Genomic DNA, 15,802 nt, shown 5'->3' with positions numbered 1-15,802 from the left:
ACTATTATTATTGTTATTATGATTACTATTATTAATAGCATTACTGTTATTATGCTTATTATTACTGTCTTATTATTCTCGTTGTTATTACTATATTAATAAATATTGTTCTTACTATTATTGTTATAATAGTAATATTCTACTACTACTACTACTAATAATAATAATAATAATAATAATAAAATAATAATAAATAATAATAAATAATAATAATAATAATAATAATCTTGATAACTAATGGACACTGACAAGGAAGCGAATAAAATTTTCATTTTCGGCTTATGTATTCTTATCGCATGGATGTTTATTATTATTATATGCGCAAGTCCGAAGGTATGTTCAAACTATTCTTTGGTTTATTTTATCTTATTTGTTATATACACTTTATTGTTATGTTAAACAGAATTTGATAAGATTTTAAATGAAATTGTTAGCAAGTTATTTCATGTGGATTAATGTTTGAATAGAGTTTAAGAAAAATTATCAAATCAATTTTATTAGCTGACGATAAAGTAAGAATGTAGATGAAATTGGCATTGTTTATTTGCCAGTTAATCATCACTTTGATTTATTTACTCGACCAAATACTTTATTTAATAAACAATATATTTATTTAAAGTGAAAAAGATAAAGATTGATCAGAGAACTTGAAATGAGAAAGAGGTGGAAATAGTGAAAAGAAGGAACATAGGAAAGGTATTTGTGGCTAGGAAGAAGTGCTTTTAAACTTCTTCCGTTAACTAAGTACCAAAGCCATTGTGATTGCTTGTTGATCTGATAAGAGCTTTGATTGATTGTATATTAGATAATCGCAAAATAGGACTCTAAAAGTAGTCTAGAATAGTGATTTCATTAAGGCATATTTAGTGAATATTCGAATATCTGAAATGTAACTTTTAGCTGTTTCTGTCCAGCTTAACAGACTGTCATTTTTCGAATAAAAATAGATTCGTGTTTGCAAGTAGAATGATTTAAAATTATTTGAAATAAGCTTTTGAGTAATACTGTCATGGAGTAAGGAAGAGTTTTCAAATTTCAAAGCTTATCTTGGTAGAAAAAGTTTGACAACCGATCAATCAGGTTGTTTTATTTTCTCTGCTAACTTTTCAAAATTTCACATTGTCGCTTTTAAGAAGTTTTTGAATTATTTATCCCTATGGCGAATCTTTTAAATTATCTGTTAAATATTATCTTTTAAAAATCTTTTATTTATTAAAAATTAACAATCTATTTTTGTGACTTTTTTACCCAAGCGTTTTTGGTTTATTATTATTATTCATTTATTATTATTATTCTTATTCTTATTCTTATTATTATTATTATTATTATTATTGTGATTATTGTTATTTAATTAAACATCAGTAATTTCTCTTTGTTTATTAAAAATTCATAATAGCAAATGCTGTTTTCATCACCAATGTCATTAATGCTTCTTTGTGATTTCTAATAATCGGGAAGATACTATAGTTTTAATGATAACCAATAATGGTTAGAGTTTACACCACTCCGATTAGTTGCTGTATAATTATAATTATTACATAGTGGTAATTGTAACGAACAGTAGTAAATAGCATATAATAATAATAAATAACAATGATGATAAAAATAATGATAATTAATCAATAGTAATAATAATAACGATAATAATAACAATGATAATAATAATAATAATAATAATAAATTAATTAATAATAATGATAATAATAAATAATTGTGCTGATCAGTTTTAGTAAGCAACTAGTAATAAAGTTTCTACTACGTGTGATAATCATCTGAAAGGATATAGAACTATGATACATTTTAAATCGATTTATTTGATTGATGATATGATAACGATTATACTGGTTACTGTGGTATTTAATATTTCAAAGAAATTTAATTTTGTGAGAATTAATATTTTGCTGATAATTGGGAGTTGTACTCGCATATTTGTAACAGACGCGAAAGGTTGCTGTTTGATTCGAATTTAATCGTAGCACTATTTAATTTCATCCTAACCTAAAGATGACTTAAGTCACCTAGTCATGCGGATTAACCGGATTAAACCATATCAACGAAATAATGTACAAATGTTGTGTGCTGGATGAAACAGGTAACCGAATTTGTTGAAGGCAAATCCGGAAAATATTCATCATACACATTTCATTACGATGGTATCACTATACAGTTTAATTTTTATCTGTTATTAATAGGAAATTCATTTCTTATGATATTAGTTGTAATAAAATAACGTTTTAACATTTCATGAAAAATTTTGTTTACTGCTACCAAACCAATATGTTTTAAATAAAATTATTATCAACGATTGTGTAAACAGCAATTCTAATAATTTTTAATTTATAAATTGAAACATATAATTGCCAAAAACGAAAAGAGAATTTTTTGTGTTCTTACATTCTTTTTTTGTCGTTTCTTAACAACTTCAATGTACTCAACTTTTTATTTTCATCGATTGTAAATTTATAATAGAAACTAATACTTCAAATTTTTAAGATTTCTCTAATTGAATAATTAAATTACAAAAGAAGAAAAAAATTACTTTTTCCCTTTTTTGCTTTTTAATTTTTTTCAAAGTTAATAAATAGCATAAATTTATACTATTTCTAGGCATATACTTATACAAATTATCGGCAATTTTACTTAGAATATAGGATAGAAAATGATATGATTTTATCAGCAATATTTAATATTTTAATTCAATACTGCAAATTCAATCTGTGTTCTGTTAATCATTTGAATTTAAATCTATTTGGATTGATACAAAGTACACAGACATATAAAGTTAATGTAAAGTTTTCCGTTGCTTTTTTTTTCAATTCTTTGCTCGTAAAAATTTTTTAGTAGTATGAAAAATTCTAAATAATGAATATGTAAACATAATGCGAACTTTTTTTGGTTTATTGAGGAATTTTTATTTAATTATTGATTTTTTTCGCGTCCAATAATACATATTTATAATCAAAATTGCAAACAGAGATTGAAAAATTTTGCAAAATTTAAGAGTTTTTTCAATGAGAATTAAATTATTTCCGAACGGAATAAATTTCCCATCCAAATTACATTTTGAAATATACCAAAGTTAACATAAAGACTGGAAATGATAAAATTAAAGAAGAAAGTAACAAATGTTTTTCTTTCCACTTTTTTTTTCTTTTTGCAGATTTCAAATAAAATCCTTGTCTTTGAAACACTTGTAATATTTTCTTCTCTATTTTTGTTTAAAAGAAATCAGTACACTCCTATTATTGGAAAAATTTTTATCCCTCAATAAAAAACTTTTTTTTTAAAAAGAAAGTTTACTACCATTAGGAAAAGAATTTATGAAAGATATAAATATGTTTTCATTTTACTGTCGGAATTATATTATGCTGGAAGATAATATTTTTCATTCATTCTGAAATAAAATTTATGAAGAAAAATGTTATAAAATCTGATCAATTTTTAAAGAAACTTAAACTATTACTAAAATAAATTTCATATTATATGTATTTGATAAACTAAATTCATAGTTTAGTAAAAATTAAAAATTATTAAAATGAAGAAAACGATTAAAGAAAGGGAAAGGGCGAGAGTACATAGGAGTGGAGATGAGAGAGAGAGAGGGAGAGGGAGAGGGAGAGAGAGAGAGAGAGAAGAATCTGTAGCAGACTACTCTTTAATTTCACTAATTTACCACCAATTTTTGCTGTGGCAGCAGGTGGCATCACACTGAACAAAGAGAAAAGAATTAAGAAACAGCACTGAGTGATCCGAGAATCAGTTAATGGACATTAATAATTTCAGGAATTTGTCCAAAATTAATCTTTGAATAGAAATAGTACTTTCATTTGATTGCTGATCTATTATTTGTATAAAAATTAAAAATTCAAAATTTTGAATTTCTAAATTATGAATTATAAACATACAATTGAATATTTTGCAATTTTTAAAGCAAATTTTCAGTATTTATATCTAAAATTTCTAAAATATTTGCTTTTCCTTTTTATTTTAAACTATAATCTGTTCTTGCTCATTAATATTTACCATTTCATTTTTATTAATATTAGCTGTATTCCTCGTTAAAAACAAATGTTGCACTTTCAGTTTTCAAATAATTGATTAAAAATAAATTTCTCAGTTGCTGGATAACTGTTTAAAAGTTTCAAACTACTAGGTATATATGATATAATTTATCTAATAGTTTTCTATTTCAATTTTCCCACCACAATTTATTTTTATAATTAACTCATTCAGTTTTTCATGTAACAAAGTTATTAAAAAGTTAAAAATGAATAGTAATTAACAAATTAATATTATAATTAAAACAGCTATTTAAGAGTTATCAATAATATGTTTAGAAAGATGTTTTTCTTCAAAAAAATGTAAAAAAAAGAAAAAGAAAATAGATGAAAAATTATTGAAGACAAAAACGTTACATTACTGTTAATTACTTTACTGAGTAATACTTATTTATCATATGCTAAAAAATTTTTTCCGTTTTTTTCTTAATATTTAATTAATTCACTACTATAAGAGGACAGTGATGTATAACGATACCAATGATATAGTGATAAGACAGTGATAACTCCCTCCATCTATAGCTCTTCCGGAATATCGTTTCTCAATTGTGCTTCTGCTCGATTGCGAGAAGACGTGAAGGGAAGTCGCGGATGCATTGCGCCACCTGTTTACATTTAGCGCACGTGATTGCTATTGAACCATCCAATATTATGCTTAATCAAGCATTTGGCAATAATTTCGACTTACTTACCAAATCGATCCAACAGGTTTACAATTCATTGCGCATTTTTTGTTTGTTGTTTTTTTCTTTTTGTTTTTCCCTTTTTTCTTACTACAACAAATTATATAATTGAAATTTCAAAGGTATACGTATTATATAATATGTTTGTGATATATAAAGTTATCAAATATTAATAAATGTATCGAAATGATATACAAATTATTGAATACTCCAACAATAATTTATACACTTTTTTAGGACATTGTATTATTAAAATGTTTAATTAAATCAGTTTAACTTACATACAACTACAATGTAATATGGATGGAAGACGATCGTTTTCCTGAAAATTTTCAGTACTATTTCAAACTTTTGAATAATATAAAACTTAGCGAAAAAAAAAATAAATTATATTATGTTAAACCTCAAAAAAATAAGTTCCTTTTTGAAAGTTAGGAAAAGAAAAAACAATAGTGAAAAGAAATTTTACAACGATTTAATTTAAGGAATCACATATGGCACCAATAGTTGAACCCGAAGATTCGGACTTATGCTAATTTATTCAACCAATAACGAATGATTCAATCACAGCTGCTTCTTTATATAATTAATTAAAAGCAGAAAGGCGCAAATTCTGAATTAGAATTTGTTATTTTCATCATTTACCTCATATTTCTTCATATTATGGCATCTGTTCACTTTCATACCTTTGTTTTCCATCTTTTTATAAGAATTATGCTCAATGTCTCTTGAATCATTCTTGCCTGTATAAACTGTTTTTTTTTTTTTCTTTGTAATATTGATTTCTTTGAGAATTAAGAAAAAAAAAGATTAGTTGAATATTACATTCATCATCAATTCTTGATTAAAGTTTTTTTTGCATTTTTCTTTTTATTTCCAGCTGACTATTGTCAATTTAGTCAGCTCACCAATTTATATTACATTTCTTTTCATTCTGTTTTCCAATTTACTTTCTTTCGCTATTTCAATTTATTAAAAGTGCAACTCTTTTCATAATGTGTAAAAGATGAAAATAAAAATGAAAGAAAAAGGAAAGTTTGTCTTCAGACTTGTTTAAATAACTAAGGAAAGAACACCTCGTAGCGATATAAAACTTCGCTCAAATGATTAATTACTTTTTGTTTAATGAAAAAAATTTAAACTAAATGCATCTGAAATTGAAGACAAAATATGCCATATAATTGCATGGATACCATTTTGTTTAATTTATCAAAGAAGATAAAAAAAAGAGGAAAAATGATGAAACTTTAGGAATAAATGGATTGATCATTGTTTATAGGAAAAATGATAAATAGCAGATTATTCTACGATGATAAATTTCGAGCAATTAATTTTCGAAAAGTAATTCCATGAATCATTAAATACTGCAATTATATCAATAATGCAGCCAATTATCAAACTTTGGAGTGCTACTTCATATAACATTTCAAATATTATATCTAAATCCGAGAGTAATAACTTTTTAAGTTAAATTGCCAAAATTTTTGCGGTAAAATTACATAAACGACAATAATATTAATGGAAGTTATGCTTGACATTGAGTTTAACTACTATGATATCTTCGCTTCATTAAACCAAAAAATGAAATATATCGCATTTCAATTTCGTCGAAAAGCCTTATCAATTCCCGTATCTCCCTTTTCTCCATTTGTCTCTCTACCTCCCTCTCTCTCCCTCTTTTATTTCATCATTTGTATTACTCATGTCCTCTTAAAATATAATAATATTAATAATGATAATACTACTACTACTCCTACTATTAATAATAATAATAATTAACAAATAACAATAATCGATAATTAATTAATGAATAATGAATTTAAAATCTCACCAGCATAACACTATAGTCGCAATCTTTATTCAGCAGAAATCATCCCAGTGATCAATATTGTAATTTCTTCGAGAAGCAAATAGTTCGGTCCATTTATCCATCTCTCTTCCCTCTCTCTCTCTTTCATTTTTCATTCTATGATTTTATTATTCCATTATTCCCTGTGTCATTTTCCTATGTTATTATTTCACCTCTAAGAATTAAATAAAATTTGATGGAAATGTTTCTTTGCTTTTTAAAAATTCTTTCCATCTTTTCCGTTTCATTCATCGATTGCAAACCTTAACTTAGCATTCCTTTTTTCTCTTTTATAACAGTTTTGCAATGAAAAAAAGGAAAACAAAAAACAAGAAGCTAAAAAGGAACTAAAAAGAAAATTTAAGTTGCATTCGGAGTCTCTTAAATGATTTTATTTTAAAAGAAAAAAAAAGAGGAAACCATGACACTATCACATATGCAATCACATGAAAATATATCTAATCTTTGCACCAAATAGTCATTTGGTAAATGAAAAGATACACTTCTTTCATCGCAATAGTTTTCTTGTTTTTTGCTCAAAAAAAGATTTAAAAGTGACAGTTTCTCTTTATTTCTGCATAATTTTGGATAATTTTGAATGGATTAATTTGCATGGAGCAAAAAAGGAGAAAAATATTTTGAAACAAATAATGAGAATCGATAATGCCTAATGCAACGTGAATACTTTATCTTATCATCAATTATGAAAAATGTTTCCAATATTTGTAAGCCTTTTTTATGGAGGCGTGTCTTAAATAAATTTTGTGTTGCATGGTTTTGCAAAAGATAATTATGAAAAAGACAAAAAAGATAAATAAAATGAATGATCTCAGAAAATTTATAATTTCAGAATTCCTGAGTCATAATAAAACTAGCGCTTGTTTTCACATGATACGTACAATACACAGAGTGGAAAACATTGCTATTACAGTTAAAAATAAGCTCGAGCTTTTCGATTGGACAATAATATGACCTGTGTATTAGAAAAACTGCAAATATATAATCATAATAAATCAAAATCTTGTGAAATTACAAAATTTAATGCTCCATATAATTATTGAGTTTGTTTATGGCTCACAATCAAATTTTCTTCGGCTCGACGAACTGCCATCGGTATACGTGAATCTGTCCTTGTACGATAATCACCCAGTAACTCTGGACAGCACACTAATCCTTTTGATATGCTATCCATCTGTAATAAAAACATAATCGCAATACAAACGAAACTATCATATGAAAGCTAGAAGATCATTAAGGATAAGTTATTAGACTTAAAAATAATTTAACGATAAAAATAAGCTGTTATGTTGGCAATAGATTTAAAACATGTTGGCCTGTTTTCTGAAAAGATTAAAAATTCGACTTGTAGAAAGCTACAACAAGGCCAACCTTTTTTAACATGTCGTAGATAATACGATCTCCTACATATGAGTCGTGTCTGTAGTCGGGATGTTTACAAATAAACTCACGCATCCAAGCAGCCAATGTTTGCAGCTCGCCAGAAGCTCGTTTCTAAAATTTGTCAAATTACTTTTAAGATTCAGTAAACAGAGAATCAGGCTCATTCGTAAGCACTATCAATCAACCTGTATAAAGCTTAAATACTGAGATACGGTGCATCGTGAATCCACATCAACATCAGCACTATCTAAATATTGGCGCATTAGTGGTATTAATCCTGGAAAATCTTCACCGCTCCCTGAAATGATTATTCTGTATCGTAATTTTACGACTAATAAGTATTAAGCATCTACCACCTTTTCAACGTTCGTTTGAGAAAATCATAATATAGTAAGTATATTGTGATTAAGATTGTTAAAAATTAATAACTACAACCTAATGAATAACAGAACTCAAAATGAAGCCATCAAATATAAATTACTTAGGAAAGCACAATAAATCTCAAAATATTTTGTTAAAAAGGATAATTTGCAGATCAAATATGATCTAATCAATATTAATCGTATTCAAATCTTCAAATACCAACCGTTGATGATTTCATTGACAGTCATCTCCACCACATCATCAGAATCGAGTGTACAACCAGCTCCCTTTGCACATGGGGGTGAATTGCAAGTTGCAATACGTTTACGGAAAAGTAGTTTTTGTTCCAGTACGGCATTTCGACGCTGTGCACGTTTCATATTCTCCGTAACAACAGAAATAGGCAAAATCAAAGTGATACGAAATGATATCATTACCCTGAAAATTATGCGGCGTTGTTCCTTCAATTCGAATTTTAATTGCCTTATAAAAGAGAGAAAAAAAAAAAAAAAAATGATACGACTGCTTAAGAACATTTCGAAATCATAAACTTGAGATAGTATTAGATTTCGATGCAGAGAAGAATTTACAATAACTAACTAAGTTCAAATGCCTCACTTAGATGAAGGTAAATTATAGTCAATGAAAGCTTTCAAACCTTCAGCAATTTTCACTAATCGAAAGCAAATTCAGGTTACTCACTTAAAGATTACAAAATCCTCGAATTTTCCTGTCTAACTCCCTTTCTTTCTCTCAACACTATCTCTTCTTCAAGGATTAAATAGTTTCAAATGTTATCAAACATCAGAAGAGCATTAAGTCTACCTTGTTAAAAGTACAACAAAACAACAGTAAGCTGCATTTTCGAAATCTGTTAGTTGCACTTCAGTTGGTCGAAATTCAACACGCCAGCCAATTTCTGAATCAGGTGGAGGTGGTTTGAAACGCATATTCATCCAATTTGAACTTTGAACTGTTTCAAAATGTTCAGTTGTCTTCATGTCATCTTGCTCTATACGTTCACGATATACCTATAAAGCATTGGAAAGTAATGAGCATATTAAAGAGATCAAATAAGGATTTTGAGTAATAGCAGTACAAGTGCAATCAGAACATTATTTCTACCTTAAATGCTAAAAAGTTTTTATAAATAAAGTAAAGAAACTGAATTTGTTTATAAGCTGTAATTATTACTTATTACCTGTAAAGGATCACGAGTAAACATATGCGCAACATGCTGTGCAAGAAGGTTATCAATTCCACCATCTATTAACTGCTTATAAATCTTGTCGTCATATTGAAGCGGTATATCGTTATATCTGAAATGACAACTGTGTTCGAAATATAGAATATTTATTTCTGTTATACTAATAACAAGAATTGCAGTTAACAAGAACAAAAAATTAACACTACATACTTTTAGCTGTTCTAAATGTTTCGAAAGCATCGACAGATAAAAACACGAATATTAAAGTTAAAAATTAAAAGAATACAATATTAGCAACAAATCACTGAAATATAAAAAAAAAAAATCTATTGTGCTCCTCCAAGTAACTAGGTATACAAGAATAAATTTAAAATAAAATGTTATAAAAGTTGCATCACTCTATTTAAGTATAAACATCAAATACGACTTACGATTCAGAACAGGGATAGATATAACAATCAGTAGTATCATATCGACTTTTTTTCAATACAAATTTATTATTCTTTAATGGAAGTAACCCTCTTTCCTCAGCTGTACGATCGTCAACACTCTAGAATGTAAAAACAAATATTTCAAATCAAACGTAAAATTAAGCGATACATTCTGTATTCGTAAATGAATTTCTAAGTTAAATAAGTTCTCTTCGTTTCTTCATGCTAAGCAACAGTAGAGAGCCCGATTAAAAATCTACTATTCTTATTCTTATTTCACTTTTTTTTTTTTTTTTTTTTTTTTTTTTTAAATTGGTTTCTCGTTTTCTTCACAAAAAAAAAGAAAAAAAAAAGATGAAACTCCGAAGCATCTAAAAAAGAAACTCATTCTAGAACCTCATAATGAACAAAAAATATATTCAGAATCAAAATCAAAGAACTTTTAAATAATAAGCTAAATTTCACTCCAGAATTCATGCAGCTACCTTACCGCTGATATGACATCCCAACGAGAATCAACATCAGCCAATCGTGATCGAAAAACAGGTGTAGCAGCTGATAATGCCAGTAATACAGGCGTTATTGGTGTCAACTGGTCATATAACCATCTCGCTTCGTCAATATTGACAGCCTAAATTAACAAAAATATATATAATTAAAAAAAAAAAAGAAAATTAAAGAGAGATTCCTTATCGCATTTACATAAATAGCTGCTTTTTGGTATCTGCTAATTTGTGGTCAAGAATTATTAAATTTTCATTTTTTACTAAAAAATTTTTTATTTGATAAAAATAAGTATCATATTGCTGAAAAAAAATATAGCCATATATAGGCTATAAAAAGACCAAAACTAGTATATTTTTGCTTATTTTTTATGAGAAAAAAAGTGAGATGCAAATTTTCTCTTCCTGAAAAAAGTAAATCTTAGAGAGAGAGAAAAAAAAAAAAATGAAAAAATCACTTGAAAAGTGACTTGCAAACAACAACAACCCATTCCAAAACCCATATGATCCATATAAATATGATCTGGTTTTGCTGCTCGTGCAGATTGACCACCATCTTTTGCTTGCGCAAAATTTTCCTAAAATTACAAAAAAAAAAAAAAACACTGCAATGTGTGAATTACAAAATACTGTCAATTTCATTTCAGGGACAGATTTTAGAGAAAATTCTATCAATCATTTTAAGTGAACGAATTAAAAATGAAGCTTATTGATATTTTCACTGGTTGCTATGCTTGCTATTAGGTACCAAAAACAAAAGCACCTTGACGCATTACAAGAAATAAGCTTATATGAAATAAGTAATGTATTCCATAGGTCAAGCTCTGAAAGATTTCAAAATTCTTATATAACTGCTGAATGGTCAAAAGGATACCTGATATGGATTAGGTGTATTGATATCTTTATATATTGGTACATTTATGGCAACTTTTTCACCACGACGTTGTTTGATATTTCTTACCAAATTCCGAAATCTTAAGGAAGAAAATATTATTATTTCATCAACATGAGATAATCTTTCATTTTGAAAGAAATGAACTTAAAAAATTCAAAATTTCTAAGAATAATTTGAAGTGATGTTGAATATAACATTCTTAAACGCAGCAAAACAACATTTTATACCTTGGATGTCCTGCATAAATTGCTTCATCAGGGAAAAATATTGAACAACCAGAGTTGTTATCACCATCAGGACGTGGTTCATATGAAGGTGAAGTGAAATCTGGTGTACCCAGAGATGGAAATGATATTGACATAACTGATTCGTCACCTTTTAACAATCGTGTAACTTCAGCTCGACGAGATATCATGTTACTTTCCACTACATTAAAGCATGCTAACAGGCCTAAATTCGAGAATAACACAGAAAAGAAAAAAAAAAAAAAGATCTTGCAGTAGTAGAAAATTTCTTCATGTTTCATAAATTTTAGTAATTTACTTCATATTGAAAAATAATATGCAGAATTCCTCATTGGAAGAATATAAAACGTACAAGATGATGAGCTTGCTCGTGCTCCTCATCCAAAAAGTTTCACGTGATCGCAGAGAAAATTGAATAAATAACCTCCATATGGTGCTCCCGGTGTTCCTTCAATCATGTATGCAGCAAATTCTGGACGCCATAAGCAACAATTATCATTACCCAACAATGCATTCAACTCTTCACCAGCTTGCAATTGATTAAGAAGCTCTTCTGCCCGTAAACTTACCCGAACCTAAAAAGCCTTATCAAAAAAAAAAAGAACCCTTTTATTCTATTGCGCTGCAACATACTCATAATGTGTTCAGTGAATTACATCACTTCTTAATCTAAACAAGCAATTAACGTCATTGATATGCTCATCAGTGATAAAAATTACATGCCATCAGTGAGCTTTCAAGTCACACATCAGTGATTCAGAAAGGTTGTTTTCCTCCCTTTCTCTCTCTCCCTCTCCCTCTGTAACTGCATTGCTTTATCTATTTTACAATTTAATCTACTAACCTTCTTTGCGTCATCATCAAACTTAACAATTGTATATTCAATTTCATCGCCCCATTTCAGCTGATCACCTTCGCGTCCTTTCAATCGATGATACAGAGCAATGAACTGTGCAATACCGTGTTCCTCAATTTGAAAAGTTATATTTGATTATCATTCTAATTTGTTTATTTTTCACATAGAAACTAAATTATTTCCCTAAAAAAAAGTATTTTCTTTAAACATAAAAAGCGATATCGGTTAACAAATTTGTAGGATTAAAGAAAAATAAACTTCGATGCTCAAAACTTTAAAGATAATAATTTTGAACTGCTCTAATACCAGATCTGTTGTTCGATGTCATTGTTATCATACTTAAATACTGAGAAATTCAGTCATATTAGGCAAATATATATTTCAGTTTTCGAAAGTATAAAATCCGACGCTTACTTTAATATATTCAACGTAGGGTACTATTTCATTCCATGACAATGGCGTCCCAAGCGTTAGTAAGCCCATGCTGATCCCAAATCCTAAAAAATGCTGAGACAATTTTTGAACAGTTTAATATAGGTGTGAAAAAATATAACTAAAATTAAAGAAAAGCAAAGTTCAAAACCTTCAAGAGTGAAAAAAAAGAGCAGTGAATTCCTCCTATTTCTAGAAAAAATAAACACCGATCCTTTAGAATTTAAATTTAATTTTTAACAATAAGAACAAGAACTAAAAATTGATGAAATTAAAGGAAAAGAATTCCTTCATTGAACAGTTTAAATATTACGAAATACCATTTTTAATCTTTCCTTCATTTTTCCTAAAAACATTATTATATTGAACAGAGCAGTACCGGTGTTAATCATTCAAAAATAGCATGTTAGATAATAAATTGCATTAATCTTGAAAGAAAATAAAGCACAGAAAAAAAAAACATAAAAATAAACAAGTGAGAAATAATAAAATATATTAAATTATTAATTACGAAGCAAGAAATTAATGTTTAATTGAATGAAAACTTTTGTTATAGAAAAATATTACGGTCAAATTATTAGTGAGCAATCAAAAAGAATTTAAACAATTTTTTTTTGATCATGTTGTTATCGGTCTAATGAATATGAGCAGCACATTTCACATGATGTAATCTGAAAATAAAAAAGAAAAAACATAAATTGACTTATTTCAATAAGACGAATAAAATTAACGATATGACTACAATTACTGATATATTTCACAGTAATTTAGCCACTTGTAAATTTTATTGATTATAAATGTAATATTATCAAAAAGAAGGAAGCAAATAACATTTAGCACTGGGTAACAGACTAAATTTAATAAATTTGTCAATTTTTAATCTGGCACGCAGCACATGATTAATACGATAATGATAAGCAGTGATAAGTAACGTAATAATACGCTAAAGTAAATAATTTTCTAATGTAACAATTAATACTACAACTGCTAATATGATTTCGTACTAATATAAATGAAGGGAATGAAGCACAAAAAGCGCCTTTTTGTTATGTCAGCCTTCTTTTATTTTTATTTTCTTTTTTGACAGACAAACAAAAAAATTTCATCAATTACAACTAAAAAAAAACTCAGAAAGACGAAAGATAAGGGAGCAAACAAATATTAAATAAAACTTTTCTGTTAGTTTTTTTGTTCATTCTTCTCCTTTTTCTCCCTTTTTACGACAAATTTAAAGCACAAATAATTCTTGAAAGGAAAACGAATACAACTCTTATCATTGTACAAAATGGAATGTTACACAATAATCAGATGAACAAAAATGATTGAAAGCGCTGATTTTCCATTCCTAAACCAACAACTACCATCCATCATTTAACGTTTATAAAATGAAAATTTAATGTTTATAAAATAAAAACTTGGTTTTCACTAGAAAAAAAAAAGAACAAAAGAAAAGGAAACAAAAAAATACAAATGAATGAAAAATAAAATAAAAAATGTCAAAGAATAAACGCGTTACGAATACTGCATTTATATGCATAAAGAATAAAATAAAATTATTAAATGACTTCAAAAATAATAGTTTAACTATGAACAACATTCACGGAATCAATTCATTTTATTCATAATAAGTGCAAAAGTGCATGGAAATATTAAACTTCTCATGAACTAAATTAAAATTAGTACAATGTATATAGTATCAAACTATTTATAGGATTTATTATATTCATATTTGAAATTATATAATGATATAATCTAAAGCACAAAAATCTATGGTTTGAATCCAATGATTTAAAAAATAATAACTTAATCTAACGTTTATAATGACATATAAAATAAAAAAAAAACATATTATTCAATTTATATTTTGAAACAAATGCATTGTAGTTTTACATTCAATCCAAACACATTTGATTACAATGCTACGAATTGAAAATGCTTATACAATTCACAAACAAATTAACCAATAAACTAATAAAACAATAAACATCACATTGTCACATTTTGCAGTAAATAATATATAAATATATTTAACTTAAACTATACGTTAACTAATGCATACGATTTAATCATTTTTCGCTTAATTTTTATCACATTTTTATGTGAACTGAGTTTGTTATAAAAATTTAGTAACAAACAAATAAATATAAAAATGAAAAAGCAAAGAAAAAAAGTTTAATAAAAATCTGCCAAATAAAAAAAAAAAGTGGAAAAAATCGACTAAATATGTAAATGAACAAACAAATTTAATTGAAAAAAAAAATGGAAATTATATTGCTAAATGAATGGAAAATATTGTTATAAGCAAACAAAGTTGTGCATAATTTCCACGGACCGTATTAAAGTTTAATATACGAACTTTTGTGATTATGTTTCAGTTACCGGGTTTATAATCCGGATGCTGGGAGATGTGTTTGTCCGGTTTTGTTGGTACTGAATGTGAAGCACTTCGATGCCTGCTACATTTGGATAATTAGTTTGCAGTTAATTGTTGGTGACATTATTGAACTTCAATAATAACTAAAACAGGTAGAGGAATAGTAAGTAATTGATACTGGCAATGATATATTTAATCGTAATCAAGTTGAATTTAAATGAAATAATCTTCTATTAAACAGTGGAATAGACTTTTGGTGTTATTAATTTGATTGAGCAAAAGCTGGTTAATTTTGTATTAACGTGATATTCTGATTTTTTAAAAATGAGTGTTATCCTATTATTACTTTTAAATCTCTCACTTCGCCAGCACTGCATATGTTTATAATCTTTTAGCCAAAAAAAAAAGTTTTACTGCTTTGTCAACGTGTAAATATAAAACGTATTAAAATGGAACTAAGTTCACACTTAAAATTTAATTTCAGATTATTTCATTGTGTAATAAA

The 15,802-nt window shown here is 27.1% G+C and overlaps 2 protein-coding genes across 3 annotated transcripts; one reads left to right on the top strand and one right to left on the bottom strand.

Annotated features, from left to right (window-relative positions):
* Positions 1-237: 237 nt before the first annotated feature.
* On the top strand, positions 238-5,277 carry Bm6118 (Uncharacterized protein; the record flags this gene model as incomplete). Its single annotated transcript, XM_043079520.1, has 3 exons — positions 238-333; positions 4,581-4,766; positions 5,227-5,277. The coding sequence occupies 3 exons, from the start codon at positions 238-240 to the stop codon at positions 5,275-5,277; spliced, it is 333 nt and encodes a 110-aa protein (XP_042935454.1).
* A 2,367-nt stretch (positions 5,278-7,644) lies between these two features.
* Positions 7,645-12,974, bottom strand: Bma-gcs-1 (glutamate--cysteine ligase, putative; the record flags this gene model as incomplete). Of its 2 annotated transcripts, XM_001893348.1 has the most annotated exons (14): positions 7,645-7,782; positions 7,980-8,102; positions 8,177-8,289; positions 8,578-8,792; positions 9,180-9,385; positions 9,556-9,673; positions 9,993-10,111; positions 10,483-10,623; positions 10,954-11,073; positions 11,370-11,469; positions 11,618-11,840; positions 12,060-12,210; positions 12,480-12,602; positions 12,906-12,974. In XM_001893348.1, 14 exons carry the CDS (start codon positions 12,972-12,974, stop codon positions 7,645-7,647), a joined length of 1,959 nt encoding a protein of 652 aa, XP_001893383.1. The 2 variants fall into 2 exon arrangements, with proteins under 2 accessions (XP_001893383.1, XP_042935453.1); XM_043079519.1 differs by lacking the exons at positions 12,480-12,602; positions 12,906-12,974 and having other exon boundaries at positions 12,060-12,093.
* Between the last annotated feature and the right edge of the window lie 2,828 nt (positions 12,975-15,802).

The sequence above is a fragment of the Brugia malayi genome (genome assembly GCF_000002995.4).
Source record: "Brugia malayi strain FR3 genome assembly, contig: Bm_v4_Chr2_contig_001, whole genome shotgun sequence".
In the NCBI taxonomy this organism is placed as follows: domain Eukaryota; kingdom Metazoa; phylum Nematoda; class Chromadorea; order Rhabditida; family Onchocercidae; genus Brugia; species Brugia malayi.
This window is presented reverse-complemented; position numbering and strand designations above follow the sequence as displayed.